This window comes from Polypterus senegalus, chromosome 3, assembly GCF_016835505.1.
Source record: "Polypterus senegalus isolate Bchr_013 chromosome 3, ASM1683550v1, whole genome shotgun sequence".
NCBI classification, from domain to species: domain Eukaryota; kingdom Metazoa; phylum Chordata; class Cladistia; order Polypteriformes; family Polypteridae; genus Polypterus; species Polypterus senegalus.
The window spans coordinates 261,256,886-261,282,170 of NC_053156.1; the positions used below are offsets into that span (position 1 = coordinate 261,256,886).

General features: G+C 35.1%; 1 protein-coding gene across 4 annotated transcripts in view; it reads left to right on the forward strand.

The window, feature by feature from the left end:
* cad (carbamoyl-phosphate synthetase 2, aspartate transcarbamylase, and dihydroorotase) overlaps positions 1-25,285 on the forward strand; it is a 113,031-nt gene that overhangs the window by 46,395 nt on the left and 41,351 nt on the right. For all 4 annotated transcript variants that reach the window (XM_039748999.1, XM_039749000.1, XM_039749001.1 and 1 more), the window contains exons 18-31: positions 225-471; positions 679-777; positions 5,408-5,632; positions 5,716-5,898; positions 6,083-6,301; positions 6,501-6,668; positions 7,034-7,216; positions 9,543-9,647; positions 9,914-10,159; positions 11,927-12,008; positions 17,496-17,662; positions 17,745-17,909; positions 19,721-19,852; positions 22,347-22,548. In XM_039748999.1, the coding sequence (XP_039604933.1) occupies positions 225-471; positions 679-777; positions 5,408-5,632; positions 5,716-5,898; positions 6,083-6,301; positions 6,501-6,668; positions 7,034-7,216; positions 9,543-9,647; positions 9,914-10,159; positions 11,927-12,008; positions 17,496-17,662; positions 17,745-17,909; positions 19,721-19,852; positions 22,347-22,548 (2,423 nt within the window). The remainder of the gene's footprint in view (positions 1-224; positions 472-678; positions 778-5,407; positions 5,633-5,715; positions 5,899-6,082; positions 6,302-6,500; positions 6,669-7,033; positions 7,217-9,542; positions 9,648-9,913; positions 10,160-11,926; positions 12,009-17,495; positions 17,663-17,744; positions 17,910-19,720; positions 19,853-22,346; positions 22,549-25,285) is intronic.

The following is a 25,285-nucleotide window of genomic DNA, read 5'->3' on the forward strand; positions in this document are numbered from 1 at the left end:
TGTTTCTCTAACTTTATTACCTCTGGTGACAGGTAATACTTAAACCTGCACCTGCAGTATATTTTCCCAAACTCATTTAGAGGATGTAAGACAATACTTATACTCGCTCCCAGAGACACCCACTGGGCAGAACCTGCACCCGCACCCAGAACATACCCATGTGAAGCACTATTACTCAATTTTATGAGTTCAATTAAGTATTATCCTTTTTCCTTTCATTTTAGCACAGAACTTGCTGTAAGAAAGTTGCGACAGGACTGTAAGATTCTTCCTGTTGTAAAACAGATAGATACAGTAGCTGCAGAATGGCCAGCACAGACAAATTACTTGTATCTGACTTACAATGGAATGCAGCATGACTTGGAGATGAGTAAACAGCACATAATGGTCATTGGCTCAGGAGTATACCGAATTGGTAGCAGTGTCGAATTTGATTGGTGTGCTGTGGGTTGCACTCAGGAACTTCGTAAGGTTAGTGTTTTCATTTTGCCCCTAATCATTTTATCTAATTCAATTTCTGCATCGTCTGAGTTAGAATAAATTACAGGTGCTTTTTCATTAACTTTTTATGTAATAATTTAAGTGTTGGGGGTTGAAAATGCATATTTTACTGTTTTTATTTTCTTGTACATATTAAAAGTTTATAAAAATGTAATTTTGTTTTCTTTTTAATTGTAGATGGGATATCAAACAATTATGGTAAATTACAATCCAGAAACTGTCAGCACAGACTATGATATGTGTGACAGACTATACTTTGATGAAATTTCCTTTGAGGTAAGAAGATGTAAAGACTTGTGTTGCTATTTTAAAAACTCACTTGCAAATGAATGAGTCACTGTTAAATTCAATTATTGTCCTGTTGGAGGAATGTGGACTTCAGAGAACTAAAATACACACCTGCAGATCCTAACCTGATACAGTCTACTTGTGTATCTCTTGTATGAAGATAGTCATGTCTTTTGCAACTATATTGCATTACAGCTGCACTGCAGATCTTCTGGTAGTCAAGCCTGCATTGGAAAACACACCATCTAAGGAAAGAAACACTTTTCTCATACCAGAACCACACGAATTTGTTATATTTATTGGGGATCTTCTTCAAAATAATAAAATTTCAACTATATGATGCATTTTATTATTTTTCAAAATAGCAAAGCATTCTGAATTTCATGAGTGGAAAAGTTATTCTATGCAGAAATTAACAACATCACTGTATAGGGATATTGAATCCACTCGCAAACCACATGACTTGGATCACTTTGTTTACTCAAGACTACATACTCAAATATGATACAGTAGATAATGATACTGTCACTTCTCATTATATTTGGATTAAAAACATTTTGTCTGTGTTAAGATAAGTCGCTCTTGCTTAAAAGTTAATGGAATGGCCTATACTGTAGAAAGACCTTTTTGAGAGCTTGGATCACACACAAGGTACCAAGAGAAACACACTACCTAGTAATTAATAAGATTGATTTAAAACATCAAAAAAGAGCCATAACAGATTTACTGACAGACCTCACAAGATAGTTTCCATCAGTGCTTTCCACAAATTTGATGAAGGTTGTTGTACAGCTCTGATTCCCAAAGCAGAATATTTAGCTTGGTGTCATATAAATAGATAAAGATTTGAGAAGGTCTCCATGGTACCAGAAAGGTTTAGTGCTCAATTCAGTCTTAAAAGGGTTTTGTGGTGGTTAACAATACTGTATAGTCTGAATCTTAAGAATAGGGTATCAAAAGTAGAGGAAGTTTTATTTTAAGTTATGAACAAAGGAAGTATATATAACAAAAAGCCAAAGTGTGGTTGGAGGATATCCCTTCATTTGTTTGAGAGCAATCAAGTATAACTGGGGAAAGTTTCACCCCAGGTTAAAGAACTTTCTTTACAGTAGAGTAAACGTGCCTTTTTGGTTTGGACAAGTTTTATCAAATTCAGATCTTCGAAGGATACAGTGGCAGCAGGTTTGGTTCCAGCCAATTTATTAATTAATAATCAGTTAGTACTGGTAATTTAAACCTAACTTTACCATATTTTTAATTTACTTATTTTTTAAGATTTAAAATCCTTTGTTTCTTTTTATACTAAACAGCAGGCAAACAAAAATGATGAAAAGTGAGCCAATGGATGGCTGGCTTACTTGGTCCCATTTACTCCTGTTTCCTGTATCTGTTTCAATTAAATGTTTGAAAAAGGATAAAAAGAGGATGTCTGAAAATATTAAAGGGCTCTGGTCCACAAACTGTTTTGATGATGCTCTTAGAAAAAAACAATACTTTTAAAAATGTCTGGCATGACAGAATGACCATATTGAAATTATATATCCTTTCATTAAGCACATTGTCTTCTAATTAAGAAAATATATAAGTTCTACATACCCAGGTTACTGTGACATAGACAGCCGTTGGCTAAGAACAGAAGGACGGCTCTGTTGTGTACTGCTTTTATTTCAGCAGGAACTATTGTTATTTGGTCAGTTAGAGATAATGGTAGAGCATCTAGAGACAGTAAGGAGGTCCAGAGTAGAGCATGGGTAGCCTACTTTATAGGCTTTAAAAATTTTATGGAGTCCATGTGTACAGCATCTAGTGGCAAAACAGTGAGAGGAGAGCCAGAATAGATTGAGTGGCACAATTTCTTGTACGAGTCAACATTCAAAATACATACATTAGCTAAAATTATTTTCTAGATATAGGGCAGAACATGTGTTCATGAGCTTTAGCTCTGTAAAATGTATCACATTATGTACACACTAGCAGGAAGACTGACACAAATAGAAGTTACCAGATTGATCTTGCCTTAAAATTGGGTTTCAGATGAGGTTATAACAAATTCAAGGTTTGTGGTTTCATCCCAAATATATCTGAATCTAACTCTCTAGTGTAATTGAGAAATAAAGCATAAAGGTACAGTAGTGTTTTTTTCTTAAAGACAGAAATGAAAATCATATTCATTTCATTATTGCAGAAAACCCTCACAATCACTCAGTGTTCCTTTAAGATTCTTGTTTAGAATCTCGTTTATTTACCTGTTTTTTTCTGTTTTCTAGAAAATAATTGCACTTGATTTCTTACAGTACCATTTCCTTGAACACATTATCAAACAGACATTTATAAAACAATCCAGAATATGATTCAAAGGAAAATACTTGCTAGTATACTACTGTCTTTAGAAAAAATAATTTTGGCACTCTAGCCAAAGAGACTTAACACTCTGCATCCCACCCCACAGATGTAATCTGTTAGTAAGTTTAGTATAAGTGTGCATTTAACTAGAAAGAGTTTCGTCTTCCAAGTGGGGTAGAAAATTTAGGTTCTTTTCAAATGATCAAACATGGTCTCCTCTTTCAACAAAGTGAATTCACCAATTCCTAATACTGTCATTCCAGGGACTAGTGTATTTTTGGGAAGACACAATCCAGATATACTTCTGTTAATGTCAGTAAATTAGCTTTTTTTTTTTTAAATACATGATGAACCAAAAAATACTACCACATTTCAAACGTTTATTCTACAAAAATGCTACAAGATAAAATACATTTCTTTATGATACAAGAAAGGGTATACAAAATAGATTTTTGTCACTGAGTTTAAAAATGATGCGTTCAAGGTGGTGTTCATCATTAGCGATACAATTTCTGAAGGCTTACGTGACTCGTTCGGCTGTTTCAAGGGGAATAGCGTACTTGAGGGCTTTAAGTTTTTGAGGTCAATATGTGTATACCTTGGATTTGAGAGCCCCAAAAGAAGAAATCTCACGAAGTGAGATCAGGCGAATGTGAAGGCCACTCAACATCGCTGCGCTTGGAGATCAGTTTCCTTGCAATATTTCCCGCAAAACTTGCATGGATCTCTGCATCGTATGAGCTGTTGCTCCATCCTGTTGAAACCAAGTGTCCGTCACATCCATTTCTTCCATTTGGGGCAGAAAAAGTTCTCTAGCCTTTCAATGTAACATTCTGAAGTGACAAATTCTAAAATGGCGCACCAAACTGTAATATGCTCACTGTGCAGGGATCTCTGAAGTTCACGAGGGTTGGTTTCAGCCAATTAGTGAAAGTTTTACTTATTTACGCTACAATTCAAATGGAAATGTGCCTAACCTATGCACATGACAATGGCATCTCGATGAGCTATTTGCAGAATGTTCGTGCATAACGGTGAGTTCCTGCACTATCGTCATTTTGTATGGATGGGAATTAAGGTCCTTATGCAAAATCCTCCTTGAAGATATGTTGGAAATGCCTAAGGCAGAAGCATGCCTGCATGCTGAATGTCTAGGAGACTGCAAAATTGATGCCTTACAGCTTGGATGTTTTTATGCGTTTGTATAGTCTGAGGACGCCCTGGAGATTTTCTGTTCAGTATTGTACCGGTCTGTCTAAATTTGGCCACCCACTGAAGAATTGTTTTCTGATTTTGACGTCATTAGGAGGAATGCTGAAATGCGTTCGGATGTTATCCCTACATTGATGGATCGAAGGCCAGAGGTTCACATGACAATCGTCATCAAATTTTTCCATGTTAACTATTTGAGATCATTTATTTTAGGTGCAGTGCCCAGTGGGACCTGGGCGGTCTCGTGGCCTGGAACCCCTGCAGATTTCGTTATTTTTTTTTTTTCGTTTTTTTTTTCTCCAGCTGTCTGGAGATTTTTTTTTGTTTTTCTTTCATTTTTGTTTTTTCTGTCCTCCCCGGCCATCGGACCTTACTTTTATTCTATGTTAATTAGTATTGCCTAATTTTATTTTTATATTTTGTCTTTTTTTCTCTTTCTACATCCTGTAAATCACTTTGAGCTGCATCATTTGTATGAAATAAATAAATGTTGTTGTTATTGTGATGATGGATCCGTTGTTTTTGAAGAATGCATTTTGCTGACTGTAAACTACAAGGGATCTCCCATCAAGGAATCCCCCACCCCCACCCACTCAGCTGCCTCTACCTTGAGCAGTAACCATGAGAAATGTGGTACTTCATTTTGGCTCACCCTGGATAAGAGAATGCAATACATAAAACATAATTTGGATGTAGCTTTTAAATTGGTTGGCACTGGTACATCCTGCAATATGTTGCTTCTTGCTACAAAGCAGAATTTTAAATATATTATAGTTTATTACAAAAAAAAAACTGGTCATATCCTGTTTTGTGTTTTTTTTTTTTTTATTTGTTTTTTATGCATTTCTATTTTATTTATTTTGTGATAGAAAGTTAAGATTTATTATGCCAAATTGGACATTACACTGGATTTTCTCCAAAAAAGCAAAATTTGAAAATCTTTGGTGGTTTACAAAGTAGAGAATATTGTAGAAGTGTGTTTTTTATCTTAATTAAAAATATAGTAATTTGAAAGATTTTTAATGACTCTCTATTTTTATTTCCCTACTCTCCTTAATTGTAGACTGTAATGGATATTTATGAACTGGAAAATCCAGATGGCGTTATACTTTCCATGGGAGGACAGTTACCTAATAATATTGCAATGGCACTTCATCGGCAGCAGTGTAAAATTTTGGGCACCTCTCCAGAATCTATTGACTCTGCAGAGAACAGATTTAAATTTTCTAGGATGTTAGACACTATTGGAATAAGTCAACCCCAGTGGAAAGAACTATCAGATTTACAGGTGTGAAACAATTTAATAATTATTCTGAAATTTATGTTTAGAAGAAATATATTGAACTGAATTGTGTTAATGTTTTTTCCTAGTCTGCTATACAGTTTTGTGAGAAAGTAGGTTACCCCTGTCTGGTTCGTCCGTCTTATGTTTTAAGTGGAGCGGCTATGAATGTTGCTTATTCTGACAGTGATCTGAGAACATTCCTGAACAACGCTGTAGCTGTTTCAAAGGAACATCCAGTTGTGATTTCCAAATTCATTCATGAAGCTAAGGTCAGCATTTCACATTTTGTGTTTGTGTGCGTGCGTGTATATAAACAGAGAGAGAGATGTGTTTAAGTTTTGCCTGCTTGATTTTTTTACCTGACAATTTATAATTTTAGTGCCGATTGATCTTGATTATTTTTCTTAATATTTTGTTTGTAATCAAATGAGAAATCCACATTTTATTTTATAGGAAATAGATGTTGATGCAGTAGCTTCTGATGGGATGGTAATCGCCATAGCAGTTTCTGAACATGTTGAGAATGCAGGTGTTCATTCTGGGGATGCCACACTAGTTGCCCCTGCTCAGGATATCAATCACAAAACAATGGAAAGAATCAAAGCCATTGTGCATGCTGTTGGTCAAGAACTCCAAGTGACGGGACCATTTAACTTACAGCTCATTGCTAAGGTGAAAAATTGCTTATTTCTCTTATTTCTATCCATTCAAGCCTTTTGCATTTAGGTACAGTTTAAGTGCTTTTCTTGTTTATTTTGTACAAAGTATTTCAAAAGTCATTTCAGATATGTTTGTAATATTTACATTTAAAATAGAAATGTGAGGTTTTTCGAAAATGCTGGATGCAGCTAACATGTATTTTTATTACTAGGACGACCAGCTGAAGGTGATTGAGTGCAATGTACGAGTATCTCGATCATTCCCGTTTGTGTCTAGGACACTTGGAGAGGACTTGGTGGCATTGGCCACCCAAGTTATTATGGGAGAGGAGGTGGAGCCTGTAGGACTGATGACAGGTGTTGGTATTGTAGGAGTAAAGGTATGCAATAAAAAGTATGTATTAACTCCAGAAATTTTGAAGGAGACAGCATGAGTTTAACTGAACTTTATCACAGTTGTATATTGCAGGCTTTTTAAAAGAAGAAAAATTACTTTCTAGCCTCTCATCCAAGGTCATTTCTTTCCATGTGCTAAATGCTTCTCTGATGGATTTTGCCTTACCAGAATCATATCTTAATTTTGAATTCATAAAAGTGATGGCTGAAATACACCTGTTACTTACTTTTTATTGCACATTTTTTAGGTTTCATTCTATAAAATTTATTCTAGAAAGAAAGATGAAAGTCTTGTGCAGCACCTATGTGTTTTAACTTTAGTGTTAATTTTGTGTGTGTTTTTAAACAGGTTCCACAGTTTTCATTTTCTCGCCTGGCTGGAGCAGATGTTGTCCTTGGGGTAGAGATGACAAGTACTGGTGAAGTTGCCTGCTTTGGTGAGAACAGATATGAAGCATACCTAAAAGCCATGCTAAGCACAGGCTTCAAGATTCCTAAAAAGAATATTCTTCTTTCTATTGGAAGCTACAAGGTAGAGTATATATAATTAACATTTGTTCAAAATATTACTGATCTGAACCTTTTTTTGGATGGCATGGTGGCACAGTGTTAGTGCTGCTGCTTCACAGTAAGAAGACAAGTGTTTGCAGCCTAGGTCCTCCCTGCATGGAGACTGCATGTTCTCCCCATGTCTATGTGAGTTTCCTCCGGGTACTACAGTTTCCTCCCACAGTCCAAATACATGTAGGTTAGGTAAATTGGCAATCCTAAATTTTCCCTAGTGTGTCGGTGTGTATGTGCATTGCGATGGACCCTCGTGACTCTGTTCAGGATAAAGCAGGTTAGGAAATGATAGGCTGACTGACCTTTTCCTAATAGTACTTTCTGATAATTAATGTGATCCTAAAGTACTTCACATAAGAACATAAACAATTTGACAAACAAGAGGAGACCTTTCAGTCCATCAGGCACATTTGTTTAGCTAATAGCTAAGCTGTCCCAATATCTTATACAAATATTTCAACTACATGGCTTGGTCATTTGCTCAAGATTGCCACAGCTCTTTGTGTAAAGAACTGCTTTCTGGTGTCAGTCCTAAATGCCTTTCTCCTTAATTTCCACTAGTATCCTGAAGCGCATAATTCACCGTTAAGTTAAAAGAATTTTGTTGGTTCTGTTTTATCAATTAGCTTTATCAGAGCTACAAGGTTTGCTGTTTTTTTCGTTTTTTTAAAGTTTATTTTGGAATAGTTCCAGGTTTACGTGCTTCAGTTATCACGGTTAAAGTCACAGCTGGACTTTCACAGGGATGAATTTATTTTATTTATTTATTTTTAAAGCAACTTTTGGGTGAAGTCCAGGTAAATTATTGAATTAAGCGATAGTTTTTCCGTTAATGTCTGATGAATTATGTTGGAGTTAGCCAGAGCACTTGGTGCTTTTCAAGATTTTGTGCCCTTAAGGAGTGAGGCAGGCTGTGAGTTCCATTTCTGCTGCACATTAATTATATGGTGGAAGCACAATGATATTAACAAGGACAGAATGTGTAGTTTATGTTGGATCAGTTCATGGTAGAGCAGATTAATCAAATGAATTAGTAGTTTCCAGCATGCTGAAGAAAAAACATAAGGGATGTATTTGAATGGACATGGCCTGTCATTTGTTAGTTCGTATATATCTAGAAAGGGTAATAACTGTACTTTAGTTTTTTATAAACTTAAATGAAAGTGACCATTTTGCTTGTAGACTTGTTCTATAAATAAACATCGTCTCCTGATGACTTTTTCCCTAGATGCATAATTGCTACTTTAAGTCCCCCATCCTCTTTCCTCAGATTTTAATACTATGATTGTGGTTTCCATACCCTAGCAACTTTGACTGTTTGGTATTTTGGGATGTTTTTGCATATTTTCAATTTGGTATCATTAAGTCATTAACATGACTATAGTAAGTGCTACTCTGTGGACACAGAGATTATATGTTTTGTTTTGTTAAACATGACAAAAGATTCTTTTTGTCTTTTATTTCTTTTAACATTTTGGTCTTTGTCATGCCTAGATAGAAATTTATTTGTCATCAGGGGGAAATTTGGCTTTTTATAGAAGCTCTTTACATACATGCTTTAATAAATCAATAAGTACTGTAAGTAAATAAATTGACACACACACTTTGGTCTGAACACACATCAGAATAACTATAAAGAAATCAAATGAGTCCAACAGATAGTCCATTATCTAAGACACCATAGGCTCATCCACCTGCATATCTCGAATTTACACCTTAATGGGAATGGCTGGATGGTATTGAAGCCGCCGGAGAATGAAAAAATCCTCACAGTATTACCAGCTTTGTCCAGGTGAGAATAAGCCTTGTGGAGTAGACCGATAATTGCATCCTCCACTCCAGTCTTTTTGTCCGATAGGTAAACTGCAGTGAGTCCAGGTGATCTACCACAAGAGGGTTTGTATAGATTTGGGACAGTATTATTTTCACAAGGCATTGATTTTTTTTATCCACTTGCGTGTAAGACATTTTTTTTATGGCTGATGTAAAATTGTACTGTAATTATATAATTAAAATGCTCTCTGTGTCTAGCATGGACACCTCAAGTGTAAGATAAATCTAGGTAACTGAATGCAAACCATGGTACCTTTCTATTTTAAAGAAAATAGGGTACACTACAAACAAATAAGCAATAATGTTTATAGTTGTTTAGTTCTCTTTATTATAAATAGCAGTTTTAAGCAAGTAGTTTTTTTTTTTTTAATTTAGTATTTTAGCATTGTTGCAGGTTTTAAATATTCTGTGACCAGATATGTATTATCTTAATTTTAAGCACTTTCTTTTAATTTTCTTAGAACAAAAGTGAGCTTTTGCCTACAATTCAAACTTTGGAAAGTCTGGGATATAATCTTTATGCAAGTTTGGGGACTGCAGATTACTATACTGAACATGGAGTTAAGGTATGAAAGCTGAAACAGTCGAGCAAAATTTAGTACTCCTTTAAAATATTTTGTACTGGATTTGTCTAGAAAAAATTAAAATGTAGATACTAGTGTATTTAATAGTTACAGTTATGTTTTAATCTTTAAGGCATTCAAAATGTGTTTTTTAGCCTTTTTAAATATACACCTCGTTATATGTGATAATAGATGTGGTTAAAATTTGATGTATGTGAATAGAAGCAGACTTGCAGCTGTGTTGTCTATTTTTTTCCCCCTGTATTAAGGTAATGGCTGTTGACTGGCCTTTTGAGGAAGAGGACAATGGATATCCTATGAAAGAAAAGCAGAGAAGCATCATGGACTATTTAGAAGAAAACCATTTTGATATGGTTATCAACCTTTCCATGAGAAACTCCGGAGGGCGCCGTTTATCTTCATTTGTTACAAAAGGGTATAAGACAAGGCGCCTTGCTGTTGATTACTCTGTGCCACTCATCATTGACATCAAATGCACTAAACTGTTTGTAGAGGTAATGTTATATGTATAATATTTTTAGCACATTTTAAAAACTTATTTTATTATACTCAACTGATGCGTGTTTAGTGAAAACGATCTGCGTAACAATTTGCATTAATCCTCTGATGCCTACAAAAAAAACAGATATCCCAACAAACATACTCCTGCATTATTCTGCGTAACTTTACCTGTATTGAGTTTTTTTTAACACTGAGCTTGTTAAGTATGTTGTAAAGATCAATTTGTAAGTGTGAACTAGGAAATGAGTATTGGATTAATTTTCGACAGTGTTTTTTGTAAGGGAGCTGGTTAGAAATGTTTGAGAGATTTTATAGTCCACCTTAGCAATTACTATGAATTATTTTAGTTTTTACAGCTTTTCATTTTTAATTTACTGACAGCTTCAGTCATCTCCTTGGGTCAATTACTTTTGACTTTTTAAATTTAAGTTCACACTTCTGTGGCATTCCATTATCTTTTTACAGCAGAGAATCCACACCACATCAGTAAAATCAATAATATGGTCCCCATTCTTATCCCTATGGAAGAACTAATTGCAGTGTAAAAAAAAAAATAAGACACACACTAGATTTTTACAGCAGTACTGTATATATATTTTTTAAAGCATTAAACTACAAAGCTCTACCCTTGACCTCTCCTCTGTCATCTATTTCTTTACATATCAGGCTGTGCACATGCATGTCTGTTACGTGCCATGTTTGAAAGTCTGACATTGAGTGTTTTGAACCAGTGCTGTCTGCTGAGCTCTTGCCACTGAGTATACCCCTTTAACATTCAGTAAGCAGTGTGACCATATATAATTAGCCAAACACTACATTACTCAGCTCAGCAAAATATCTGCATATGACAAGAAATTAATCCAGTATAGTGGGGTGTGCTTTTTTTTTTTTTTTCTTCATATACGTACACAACACACACTTACGGACAAAGAGGAGACTAGTTTTGACATGGCTGAATAAATAGCAACTATCTGTTATAGTGAGAAGTATTACTGCATAGTATGAACTTTGTCACTATTTAAGTCAATTTGTTTCTTATGTATGCATTTATCATTGACTGTAATCAATAGCATGCACAGCCATGCAGTAAGCTCAGTCACAGATAAGCAGCTTGACTGGTAGCTGGATGTTTGCTGAGCATTTTGTATAGCTGCCTGTAAAACTGCACATCCTAAGTATGTGTTCCAGCCTTGCACTAAGGAGTATAACTTATAAGAGGGTTAGGTGATGCTTTGAACAATCCCGCCACAAAGACAATATTTCAGTTGAGGAATCAGTTGTCAGTTAGTGCTTGGTTTTTGTGCAGCCGTTATGCCTTTTCACACTCTGAGATAAACTGTGTCATTCTCAAAATCTGTTAATTGTTTAAGCAAAAGGTTGATGTACTGTACATAACCTGTGGTTAATTTTAGTTTAAATGTTCTAAGATTTAGTAATACTGCTTCAACATCATTTTACTAAGTTTGAGGTATTTTTCTTTAAAATAAATAATAAAGCTTTATTGCCTTTTTCCCCTTTCTGCTCCCATTAATAAGCATTTTAATGTGTAAACATATTCTAATTTGTATACGAAATCAAGCTACAAATGTCTACATGAGTGGAACTCGTTTGTAACCTGAGATCTGCCCCTTTGTGTGTGTGTGTGTGTGTGTGTGTGTGTGTGTGTGTGTGTATAAAATAAATCTGTATCTGTCTGTTTTTGAATATTAAATGTAATAATTTTTCATTTTTTTATTTTTTTATTTATTATTATATAATAGGCCCTGCGCCAAATTGGGGATGCACCTCCTGTGAAAACCCATGTGGATTGCATGACATCTCAGAAACTTATTCGCTTACCAGGTAAAACCTGACTTTTAAAGTAAATCTATAACTTCTTTTCTGTAAAGTCATAGAAAAGCCAATCAGTAGGGATCACACAGTAAGGGTACATGCTAGGTCTAAAACATCACCAGTTGGTAGAAAAAAGTGAGGTTTTTTTTTTTTTTTTTGTTCTTTCAATTTGTATTGGTATGGAGAGTGTGGACATACTCTTATTTTTGAGGGTGTACACAGCAGGTGTGAGCATTGTGAGTGTTTACAGATGTTCAGCCCTTTCTTTTCTACAGACCTGTTTAAGTTTTATTGAAGGACTAACATAGTGGTATAGAAGAATGTTTGAATAGAGCCCTTTAGAATGCTTGCTTGATGTTGATGTTTAGTAAGTGCTTGGAAATGGTATTAAATACCATTTAAATGCAGTTTTAAAATATATATTTGATAAAGTGAATTATAGTAGATATATGCAATGAATTATAGTCATTTGAATGATAGATGGCAATGTTTACAAGGAGCAACTAACTGGTAGCTCACTCTGGAAAAAATGATTTTGCAGTTAGAAAATTAAGTTGATCTGAATGAAATTTTAATCAGACTCAAAGGGGTGGTGAAAACCTGTTTTATATGTTGGAATGCGGTGTATCAGCTGAAGCACTAGAATTCAACCCATAAGGGTGGTTGGGTCTTATACATAGATGTTTGCAGTATTCATGACTGGTATTGATGCTGTCATGGTCACTTCCTCATAGACAATTGTACTTTTTACAACAACTCTTAGAACAACTAACACTACATGTATCCAGTGTGGACTGAAATAAGTATTGGGTTCAGAGGTCGTGGAGTCTATGCGTAGCCTTTATTATGGCCTTATTTTACCAACAAAATAGAACATGCTCGAAAAGGAGACTGTAACCTACATTTCTATTTCAAAGCATGATTTACAGTGGGATGCAAAAGTTTGGGGAACCTTGTTAATAGTCATTATTTTTCTGTATAAATCGTTGGTTGTTACGATAAAAAATGTCAGTTAAATATATCATATAGGAGACACACACAGTGATATTTGAGAAGTGAAATGAAGTTTATTGGATTTACAGAAAGTGTGCAATAATTGTTCAAACAAAATCAGGCAGGTGCATAAATTTGGGCACCACAAAAAAGAAATGAAATCAATATTTAGTAGATCCGCCTTTTGCAGAAATTACAGCCTCTAAACGCTTCCTGTAGGTTCCAATGAGAGTCTGGATTGTGGTTGAAGGTATTTTGGACCATTCCTCTTTACAAAACATCTCTAGTTCATTCAGGTTTGATGGCTTCCAAGCATGGACAGCTCTCTTTAACTCACACCACAGATTTTCAATTATATTCAGGTCTGGGGACTGAGATGGCCATTCCAGAACGTTGTACTTGTTCCTCTGCATGAATGCCTTAGTGGATTTTGAGCAGTGTTTCGGGTCGTTGTCTTGTTGAAAGATCCAGCCCCGGCGCAGCTTCAGCTTTGTCACTGATTCCTGGACATTGGTCTCCAGAATCTGCTGATACTGAGTGGAATCCATGCGCCCCTCAACTTTGACAAGATTCCCAGTCCCTGCACTGGCCACACAGCCCCACAGCATGATGGAACCACCACCATATTTTACTGTAGGTAGCAGGTGTTTTTCTTGGAATGCTGTGTTCTTTTTCCTCCATGCATAACGCCTTGTTATGCCCAAATAACTCAATTTTAGTTTCATCAGTCCACAGCACCTTATTCCAAAATGAAGCTGGCTTGTCCAAATGTGCTTGAGCATACCTCAAGCGGCTCTGTTTGTGCTGTGGGCGGAGAAAAGGCTTCCTCTGCATCACTCTCGCATACAGCATCTCCTTGTGTAAAGTGCGCCAATGGTTGAACGATGCACAGTGACTCCATCTGCTGCAAGATGATGTTGTAGGTCTTGGTGCTGGTCTGTGGGTTGACTCTGACTGTTCTCACCATTCGTCGCTTCTGTCTATCCAAATCTTTCTTGGTCTGCCACTTCGAGCCTTAACTTGAACTGAGCCTGTGGTCTTCCATTTCCTCAATATGTTCCTAACTGTGGAAACAGACAGCTTAAATCTCTGGGACAGCTTTCTGTATCCTTCCCCTAAACCATGATGGTGAACAATCTTTGTCTTCGGGTCATTTGAGAGTTGTTTTGTGACCCCCATGTTGCTACTCTTCAGAGAAAATTAGAGGAGGAGGGAAACTTACAATTGACACCCTTAAATACTCTTTCTCATTATAGGATTCACCTGTGTATGTAGGTCAGGGGTCACTGAGCTTACCAGGCCAATTTGAGTTCCAATAATTAGTTCTAAAAGTTTTGGAATCAATAAAATGACAACGGTGCCCAAATTTATGCACCTGCCTGATTTTGTTTGAACAATTATTGCACACTTTCTGTAAATCCAATAAACTTCATTTCACTTCTCAAGTATCACTGTGTGTGTCTCCTATATGATATATTTAACTGACATTTTTTATCGTAACAACCAATGATTTATACAGGAAAATAATGACTATTGACAAGGTTGCCCAAACTTCTGCATCCCACTGTATGTATACTACATTATTGGTCCTGGGGAAGCCTTGTAGCTGCAGAGTTTTGTTCTAAGCAAGTTGTGTTATTTAATTAGATTCCAAACATAATGAAGCAATCTGTTATTTCCGCGTTAGGGTCAATGTAGATATAATTAAACCAGATTTGGTATTTTTTAGTAGAATGCACCATGCATGTATGTTAAATGGGAATCATTTAGTGTTTTTTTCCCTTTTTTGTTTTTACAATTTTCATTCTGCATTATTTACTAATGAATGTGCTAGTGTGGCTGACACTAAAATAGTTGCAGCTGTTCAGTGTTGTGAAACTGGTGGGAACAAAAACTTGCAGCCATGTGGTGTTGCAAAGACTGAGTTTGGAGAATTACTGCTATAGTAAAGAAAGTTAACCTAATTGAACAGTTAATTGTCTGGAACAACCATCCAAAATCGAATCACCGACCAGTGAACTGCTTGTATCTGTAGAGTGAAGGCAGTAAACACCTAAAATTCTATCCTCATTACAGTATTACAATTAACTTGAAATGTATCAATTAAAGACCAGTATTTGGCTAAGCTGTTTGCATGGAGTTATTAGGCATTGCTTTTAATTAAGCATAAATAATTGATAAACAGTTCATAAAAGTATTCTTTTATTTTTTTATCCATCCATTATCCAACCTGCTATATTCTAACTACAGGGTCACAGGTCTGCTGGAGCCAATCCCAGCCAACACAGGGCACAAGGCAGGAAACAAACCCTGAGCAGGGTGCCAGCCCACCGCAGATTTTTATTTTTCCAATCTTTTTATTAAAACATTGGAAAGTATTGAGTTTTTTTGGTGTACAATATGAGAAAAAAACTAAACGAAGTTAATCAGGGCTTTGAGATAAAACATGGGTTTTACTTTTTTGTATTAAATTTTATTTTTTCAGACATTCAGTGTTTTAAGTCAGCATTGCTGTTAGTCTATAGTATTACAACGATTCATTAAATATTCATGTACCTTGAAATGATGTTGGCAGCTGGGAAACTGCATAAAGATAAATATACATGCATTCATGACCTGATCTAATTATCGTATTTACTTGTGTACCACGTGCCCTCGTGTAAGACGCGCTCCTTCATTTTTACAAAGAAAGTCGCGAAAAAATTTTTGCCCCGTGTACGATGCACGTTGTGTTTGTATAGGAAGCGTTTAGAGAGAGAGAGCGCACGAGTGGGAGAGCCCAAGCAGAAGATTAAATATTATAGAATTACCTTTCCTCGTGTATGATGCACACCTGATTTTCTAATGCTAATTTGCGGGAAAAAATGTGTGCGTGGTACACGCGTAAATACGGTATTTTGTTTAAAATATTTTTTTTTTACCCATTTAGTGGACTACAGTTGTTAAATCATTTAGATATACCTTTAGTGTATTTTACTAGGATTTTTTGACATCTTACTAATTAGTCATTCCTAAATCTTGAGGTGAATTTTACCAATCTTATGTGGTAACATGCGCACAGAAACAACATAATACAGTTTAAAACCTCCTTGTTTTACAAGAAACTCTTGTCTACTTTATTAAAACCTATTTGCAGAGCAGAGTGTTCAATCACTAGGGTGGTTTAACCTAATAAATGTTGTAGGAGTTATTGGGAAGTTAAGTAGATTTGAGTCTTTTACTGTAAGTGTGCTGCACAATCATTTGCAAAATGCATTTGATAACGGTAATGGGCTCTTTGGTGTGTTTTTAATGTCATTACTACTACAAGTAACAGACATCAATGTTATTTCTGTATATGCTTTTGACACATTGCTCATGAGGTGCTCATAGTTATAAAATGGGGGGAAAACAGCTGTCGTCTATGTGCTGTTATCTGTCTCTCTCTCTTTTTTTTTTCTGATGCCTATTGATTTTTCATGCTAGACTTTCTATGAAAGAGTATGGCAGAACAAACAGCCAAGTCCACTGGGAGACAGGCTGACCAAATTTTTAACCAGAGATAACTTGAGTATTGTGAATACATCTTGCATTATCAGCAAACCAAGAAATTGAGAGTATGAAAGCCTGGAATCTTATTTTTTAAAAATCACAGGCAGTTAAGACCAGTCAGTAGCACAGAAGAGTGGCCAGCACTGATGTCTGTCTTGCTTAAAAAGTAAGCGGAGTGGGAGCTTTCTGTTTATTTCCATCTTTGAGACTGTGACATCTTTGTCATCATGTTAATACACAGCAGTTTGGCATTTCACATTATTTTCACTTTGTTTCTGTTGGATCATTAGTAGTTTCTGTTCTAACATTAGTAGCTGTGATGTGGTGTAAACACAGTCAGACACTGAAGATGTATTTTAAAGGCTGTTGTAAATGTAATCCAGCCAAATTATACCTAAATATAGTCAATATATGAAACAAACCTTAAATGGAGTCTTTTGAGAAAACTAGTCCGTCATTGTGGGCATTGAGTTTGATCCACTGATCTAGTGGAGCTATATACGGAGATGTTTCTTCTGAATTATATTAGTAAACAATGTGATTGTAATTTCTATGCTTGGAGTTTGTTAGCATGCTGACACTGCTATAGATAAGGAGACTGTTCTGTATGACTTCTTGTGAAGAAGTTTTTAATGACCTTTGAGCTACAAAATGCTATATGCGCATATTTTACTGCATTTCTTACAACTCCAGGAGAATTGCAGAATTCGTCTAGAGATTTTAAGACTTACAAATCAAGTAATAAATAATGCATCACTCTGGTGTAATTTTTGATGAAAAAAAGACACTTTTTTTTTTTTTGCAATTTTTGCACTCATTTTTAATGTTTCATACAATAAAATCAATAATGCACTTAAAATATTCTGAAAGATGTGCTTCTTAAATTCTGAAGATTCTTCATTTATTTCAAGTTAACTTAATGTGGAATTATGTGCTTTGCTTGCTTTTTTTTTTTCATTTAAAAAATCCAAGGGCTGGTTGATGTTCATGTGCACCTACGAGAACCTGGAGCCACTTATAAGGAAGACTTTGCATCTGGCACAGCAGCTGCACTTGCAGGGGGGATCACAATGGTGTGTGTCATGCCAAACACAGCTCCAGCTATTGTAGATCAAGGCACGTTTACATTAGCACAAAAGGTAAATCCTCTGTCCATCTAGGTAAATGTTAAAAGATAATGGAACTACAAATATATAATGCATCTCTTCCCGCCTCTTGCAGCTAGCACAAGAAGGTGCCCGTTGTGATTACTCTTTGTTTCTTGGAGCCTCATCTGATAATGCTACCACTTTGCCCTCCATTGCCAGTTGTGCTGCTGGTCTCAAGATGTATTTAAATGACACTTTTTCAACACTGAGGATGGACAATGTATCTCTCTGGATGGAGGTTTGTTTCTAAAAGCACAGAATAAAATTAAAATAAAGAGCATTTTAAAAATTATTTTGAGGCTTTTTAATCCAGACATGTAAGCATTCCAGCTGTATTTTAAAAACGTTTTTACTTGATAACTAAATAATAAATATTGAAAGAGAAAAGAGGGGAAAAATGGCAGTACACTTGCTTGAAAGTACTGTTGTAGATTCATGTTGTGGGTTTTTTTTTTTTTTCTCCACAGTCTGAGATTTCTAAAGTACTTTCGGTCAATTTACATTGGTGTGTGTAAATGTGTGTATATATATATATATATATATATATATAGATATACATATAGATATACACACACATATGCCAATGGGGAGAAAACAGTAAACTGGATTCTTCTGATTTTTGCAGTACTAACACCACTTTGTCTTCCCAAACTGTGATTCACTGTCTTCATTTTACATGTTATATATCTTATCTCTTCATTACTGCAGATACAGACAGTTGCTGTCTAATCCCCTGCACTTTTAACTGACTCCTGCAGAAATCTTCCCTTCAAGGTAAAAAGCAGAATGCACGTCTAGTTTGGACTGTCATCTGCTGACTTTGGCGTGGGCTGTTCATGCTGTGATTTCTTGCATATACTGTCTTGTAATGTCACACAATAACAACCTACTAATCATTGAAGAATTCTCTCTATGTGTTAAAATACATTGTGACTATGTTTATTAACAAATTGCTTATTAACACATATAGTTAATTGATTTGCAGTGAATTTTAGATTCCACTTCACATTCTGGCTAGTTCTGAGAGTACATAATCTCTTCAAGAATTAGTCAGTCATTTTTCAGTTGGTCTACTTTCCAGTTAGTACAGATTGTCACAAGTGTAAAATTTTCTGACCATTGCATGCAAGTTGATTTTATGCATTTGTGCACAATATTGTTGTTGTACTATTCAGAGAGAGTTTCTACTCGGTGGTCCAACATTAATTTTTTAAAAGACTGGAAATAGATTTCAGGTATTGCAGCAGTCTCAACAATAAAGCTGTAAATATTCAGTTACAGTATGTAATTTCACATACACATTGAGAAATAATCTAACCTTTGGACCTGGCGAGTCTTTGTCAGATGAGCCTTATTTTTGCGATAGTGCTTTTAGCCAATCATTAAGATTAGGATGTTTCGTATTTAAAATATTGTTTGAGTATACTGTATACAGATGTTCATAGAAATGCAGGTAAATGTAGGCCATTAACTTGGTCAGATCAGTCATTTTATTGCCAATGCCTTATTGCACCTTAGGCATAGACTGACTTTGACCAGTCAGGACCAGATTATTAATTTTATTGGCAATGCCTTATTGCACCTCAAGCATAAATGAACTTTGACCAGTCAGGACAAAAGCAAACAAGGCCTCTATAGGAGCTTATGTAAGAGCAGTGATTCCAACTGTGATTTCTTGTTTCTCTGTGAATTTTAAATATAGCTTAAATGGGCCATAAGGCACTCCAGTCAGCAGTGGTTGGGTTCTCCCCTCATATTTGGCTGTGTACCATCTGTAGAACTGCACACTGTTGTGCATTTATTAATTTAATCCATTATTTTTTTTGTTTCTCTTGAACATGACAAATGTTGTCACATAGTGTTAATGCTAAATCCCCATAAAAGAAGTCTTAGAGATGGGAATGGGAGATACCCTTTTGTTATCTGGACAGAAGTAATGAACTTTCTCCCATTGTTGACTGGTCTTGAATTCTGAAATAGTGATTAAAATTTGGATTGATATATAGCTGAGATATGCTAGTGTTAAATATATATTTTTATTTTTTTAAGCATTTTGAAAAGTGGCCCAAGCATTTGCCTATCGTTGCTCATGCAGAACGACAGACCATTGCAGCTATCCTAATGGTTGCTCAGCTGTATCAGAGATCAGTTCACATCTGTCATGTTGCAAGAAAAGAGGAGGTAAGACAAAATTTTAAATATAGAAACTTCTGCTCATGCATGCATCATTTTGCTGTACTCTGTACACATGATGAAATAATTAGCTCTTAACTTGAAATTGAACATTTTGATTTGAACTTTAACTATTTTATTTTAACCTGTCTATAGCAATGATTAGATTTATTTTTTGAATCTTATCAAATTACTTTTCAATATAGTTTAGAATAGGTATGGGACAATACACTTTTCCCCTGATACAATATACTGTGTATTGCGATTCAGGCTTCGTACAGTATTTCCACAATATTAAATCTTCATTAAAGAAATGTACTGTATGTTTAGTTTTTTTTCTTGTTAGACATTCAATTTAAACAACACTGCATATTTGTATAATATTTTGAATTCATTTTGCAAGTTTCAACATCTGTTTTTATGGGCCTTTTCTTTTTCATTTTAAATAAAATCTTAAATGTAGTACTGAACACTGAGATGGAAATGTACACACCACCAATTAACGGTTACACCCAAGAATGGGTGCGTTTATTTAACAATGAACAATCATTCTCTGAAATGTAGCACTTTCCCACTGTCATCATGATGGAAAACTCCTCCTAAATAGTGGACACCAACTTTTAACTATCTATGGCTGTTCTTGCCCACAGTCATCTGCCTCAATCACATGCTGAATGTCCCCACATTCACTGGAGACCACTTATCTTCTGCAAGGGTTTTTATTTATCCTATACTCCTAGAGTCTCCTCCTGTATTCTTCAACTTTCCCTGACTTGTGAAGTATACAGGGAATAAGACTGAGGTTTATAGAATACAGAGCTCAATTTACCTTTATGGCAGGTCTCTGTCAATCATGCGTCCCACCCGCATATCTTAAGGGTAATCAATCTACTGACTACTACAATATTACCATAAGATATTTTAACTGCAGTAAAATAATAACATAAAAGTAAGAATTTCACTATATTCTATAATCTTGACAAAATTACCCTCTTAGCTATTACACTATATAAAGTTACTATACTGCAAAACCATGCTAATTTAATTTTGCTGTTTTCCAAGTTAACGTCAAACATTGCTTCAACAATGGCTGTCCTACTTGAATGCCTTACTGCCTTGTTAGCTATGGTTCCTGACTGCATCTATGAAGCATTTGTTTTATTTCCTTTTAAGAAAATGTCCACATGTTACATGAAGTTCAGACTACTTCTGTGACAGTATCACTAAGTGGCTACAGATATAACAGGAATACACATCTATTGTTTGACCAGAAAAGCAAACATTAGGAATGTTCTCACATCTGTTCTCACATCTGTTATTCAAACGTGCAGCATTGTTGGTATGAATCCTCCCTTATTTACATTCACTGCAGCCGTTTTCAAGAAGTAATTGTTATTAATAATTTAGCAAAAAATGCTCACATTTTGCACGTTTTGACCATACTAATATATACTGTTGTGGCAGAAACATGCTGCTCAAAGAAGGTACACGGAGTTTCAGGAAGGCAAAACCGAGTTTTATTGAGTGATGCATACACGGATCCAAATCAAGTGAAAAGAACAATTAGCAAATTCATCAAGCTTAAATTTATTACAATTCTTATAACTTAAGCAAAATATTCTCCTCCTTCTGGCTCTTCCCATCATTACCTAATGTCCATCACTTGACTACCATCATTACTTCATACCCTGTGCAGGTGTCCAAAACTAATTTACCAATCGATTCCCACCAGTAAGTCAGAATTGGGCGAACCCACACATAAGATATTGGGATAAAGGTTGGGACAGCTGTGTCCCTAAAACAGTAACGCTGTTTCTTTATAAGCTGCATTTTCCTTGACTTGTCATCACCTGTCCAGGCAAGCAGACAAGGGAGGCAGAGGCCCAGCTGCTGCAAATGGAAACAAATTGCCTATCTGGTTTTCTGTCATGGCCAAAGCCTCAATGGCTGCATTTCTTAAAACAATGGCCCGTTTAACCCTCTAAAAGTATACAATGTCCTCGACTGAAAATTTTAAGCTTAGCAGCTGCAAAGAGAAATTTTATAAAATAGACAAGCATCAGAATATATAATACTTGTTCTCATTCACTTTAAATATATGCAGATCATCAACTTTAAGAATATTATTTTCTTTAATACCAGACATGTGGATTATGCAACACAATTTGTGAGATTTTTCTTTTTTCTATGGACATTTTTCTAATCTCTTGGAAGGAAAATGTTTAAGAAAAGGGGGTGAACTTGTTAGTTTATGTAGCCTTATCAAAAGTGTTTGTTTTTAGTTCACAAATCATGCTACTTTGAGGTCTCGTTTTTTTCCTTTTTCATTATTTCTCGTACTTACCTCAAATGCTAAGTGTTCTTTAAGGTATTGTCTATTTGTGCATCTGAAATGCTAAAAAAATAAATGGAAATTTCTTTCCATGTACGTACTTCAGTGAAAACCATTGTTTGATAAAAATTAATTGAGCAAATTAATTGTATCAGTTTTATTTTCCCATAGATTCATTTAATACGAGCAGCAAAACAGAAGGGAATCCAAGTGACATGTGAAGTAGCCCCCCATCATCTTTTCCTTTGTGAAGATAATGTGAAGGAGATTGGACTGGGTAGAGCTGAAGTTCGCCCCATGCTTGGCACAAAAGAAGATATGGATGCACTCTGGGAGAATTTAGACATTATTGACTGCTTTGCCTCAGACCATGGTATGTTTGAGGATTGTCTATTTGCAGATTTACTTTTGTTGCATAGATTTAACTCTGACAAAGTAGTAGCTGGTGTCAGTTAAAAAAATTATATGTAGTTAATGTGTTTTGTGAAGAAATTGGTTTAAAATTGGAACATTGGCTCTATAATTTGGATTCTGGAGAAAAAAGAAATTGTTCATGTCATAATTTCATATATGGATCTGTGCAGTACTGATTATTTTCCTTTTCCTCAATCCCACTCCCAGCTGCTTCTAAAAATATTCCATCCCATTTCTGTCTGCTTTCTTCCACTCTAGAAAAAATTCTATTCTGTTCTTGACCACATTCTCGTCTGATTAAAATGCTTTTAAGAGTGGAAAACGTGTTACTATTTGGATTTTTAAAACAGCAAAAACATCAAGGTAGTGGTGTTAGTTCCTTCTGGTAGAAATGATACACAGATGAACACACATTTCTCCCGGTTGGAAAATGTCTATCTTTTTTTACCATCCTTAAGCACATCAAAAGGCCTCCTTTGTTATTTGTCATAAAAGTGAAACATATGCTTCAGTGGCGTGGTTGGAAGTTGGCATTCCATTACCTTCTGATATAAAGTGGCATATGGCAGTACAACTGAGAAATGGAAAAAGAAGGGGGAGATGGGGCAGCAAAGGCTACCTTACATCCTCATGACAAGCAAAATGAAAAGCTGGTTAGGAAAAAAGTGTGTGCTCAGTCATATGGAATTGGACAGGAATACCCCACTTTTCCAATATTTATTCTGCTTAGTAGTATTTTAGTTTTGCTTCTTCCTTTCTGTTTCTTCAGCACTTGTGTTCTGCCATGGCATGTAATAACAGACAGAAGTGTGCTGAAATCATTTGATTAGTTTTTTTCATAAATTGTTATATTTTGTGTTCTTTTGTATAGCCTTTGGAGCAAAATGTATAGTGAATGTTAGCCTAGTGTAAAGTGCACATATATTAGTTTCATTGTACTTTGAACAAATAACAATACACTAAATACAAGTAACAATGAACCAAACTGAATAGACTATATTGTATGTTTAAAAAAAATCCTTTTTTTTTTATATATAAAAGAGCCAAGCCAACTGCATGATGTCACCACTTTCCATGGGATGTTGTGCACAAATAGTAAAAAAAAACACACACAAATAGAGAAGATTAAAGCACCACAAACCAATTATCTATTATTTTAATGCCCGGTGAATTGTTCTTGATGAGGATATGGTAATTCAAGAACTGAGGATGTTTTTAAGTGGGTATACTCACTGACACAGATTCCAATCAGGCTGTAAACACAGTACACGGTAAGACATTGCGCGCACACACACATTTTTTATATATATATATATATATATATATATATATATATACTGTATATATATATATATATATATATATATATATATATATATATATATATATATATATATATATATATATATATATATATATATATATATATATATATATATATATATATATATATATATATATATATATATATATATATATATATATATATATATATATATATATAAAATGTGTGGGTTAGGGATGTATGATCTTGGCAAAAAATTATATCTCAGTATTTTCTCTAACAATAATTACATGATAATTTGTATCATTTAAAATGTGTTTGTAAAAGTCTTATTGATCTATCTTGGTCTTGATAATAGGATGTTAATTGCAGCTTACTAATGAGATTAATGGAAACAACAGTTAAGGAAAATGGGACTTATTTATTTATTTAAAACTAAAGTAAAATAACAAAAAAACATTTAAATCCCCTATCAAAGTATTAGTGAGATCAAACAGTACTAGTATGAGTAAACCATTTCAAAATGGCTTACAGGATTTACAAAAAAAATTGCACTAAGACCAACAAAACTATTATACCGAAAACATTTTAAACAGACACTTACCCTTAATATAAACAAGATATGAATCCAAAGTGAACAAAATACAAGGCATGAACATTAGTCTGAGTAAACAAACCGCTCTGCTGTAACGTGAATTGTGCAGCATGCAAGCAAAAATCTAAGATACTGTACTACAGTGTAAATATCCAAAGGGCTGTCAAATACTGCACAAGAAAAAAACTATAGCATAACAAAGTTCTGTCATATGTTGCACAAAGATACAAAAAACCCTAACCTATGACAGTTTTAAACAAATTACAAACTTCAGGTTCTGTCCAGTATTGCACAAAAATATCAGGAAAGAATAAAACCATTGTAAAATTATAATGATGAAAGTTCAAGTAGTGTGACAAACACCAGTCTGTTCACTGCATCTGGCTTCAGAGCAGCACAGTCACGCGTTACAACATTTTCTTCAGTGCTGAAAGCCGTCTAAAAAGGGCTGCTTGAGGTAGGGATGCACAGGTACTTTTTTGCAGCTTTCACTTTTACTTCTTGTGTGTTCCACCACTCAAGTGGATTTACATCACTGTCCACCTCAGTATTATCATGTAGCTCTTGATCTCTTTTTCAGTGGCAGTGTGCAGAGACTCTCCTGAATTACTGTGTGTTTTTTTTTAAGAGCTGCTAAAAGACTTTTCTTTTTTGCTGCCTCCCTTGTGTAATCACCTGCTCCAACTTCTACAGCCATTGGAGTGGGGCAAGGAGGTGGGGATTTATGAGTGTTTTAAATAATGAAAGGAAAAGAAAATGCTTTACAATTGAGGACCCTCAATGAAGATGGCTTGTGAAATAAAACATGCTCAATAG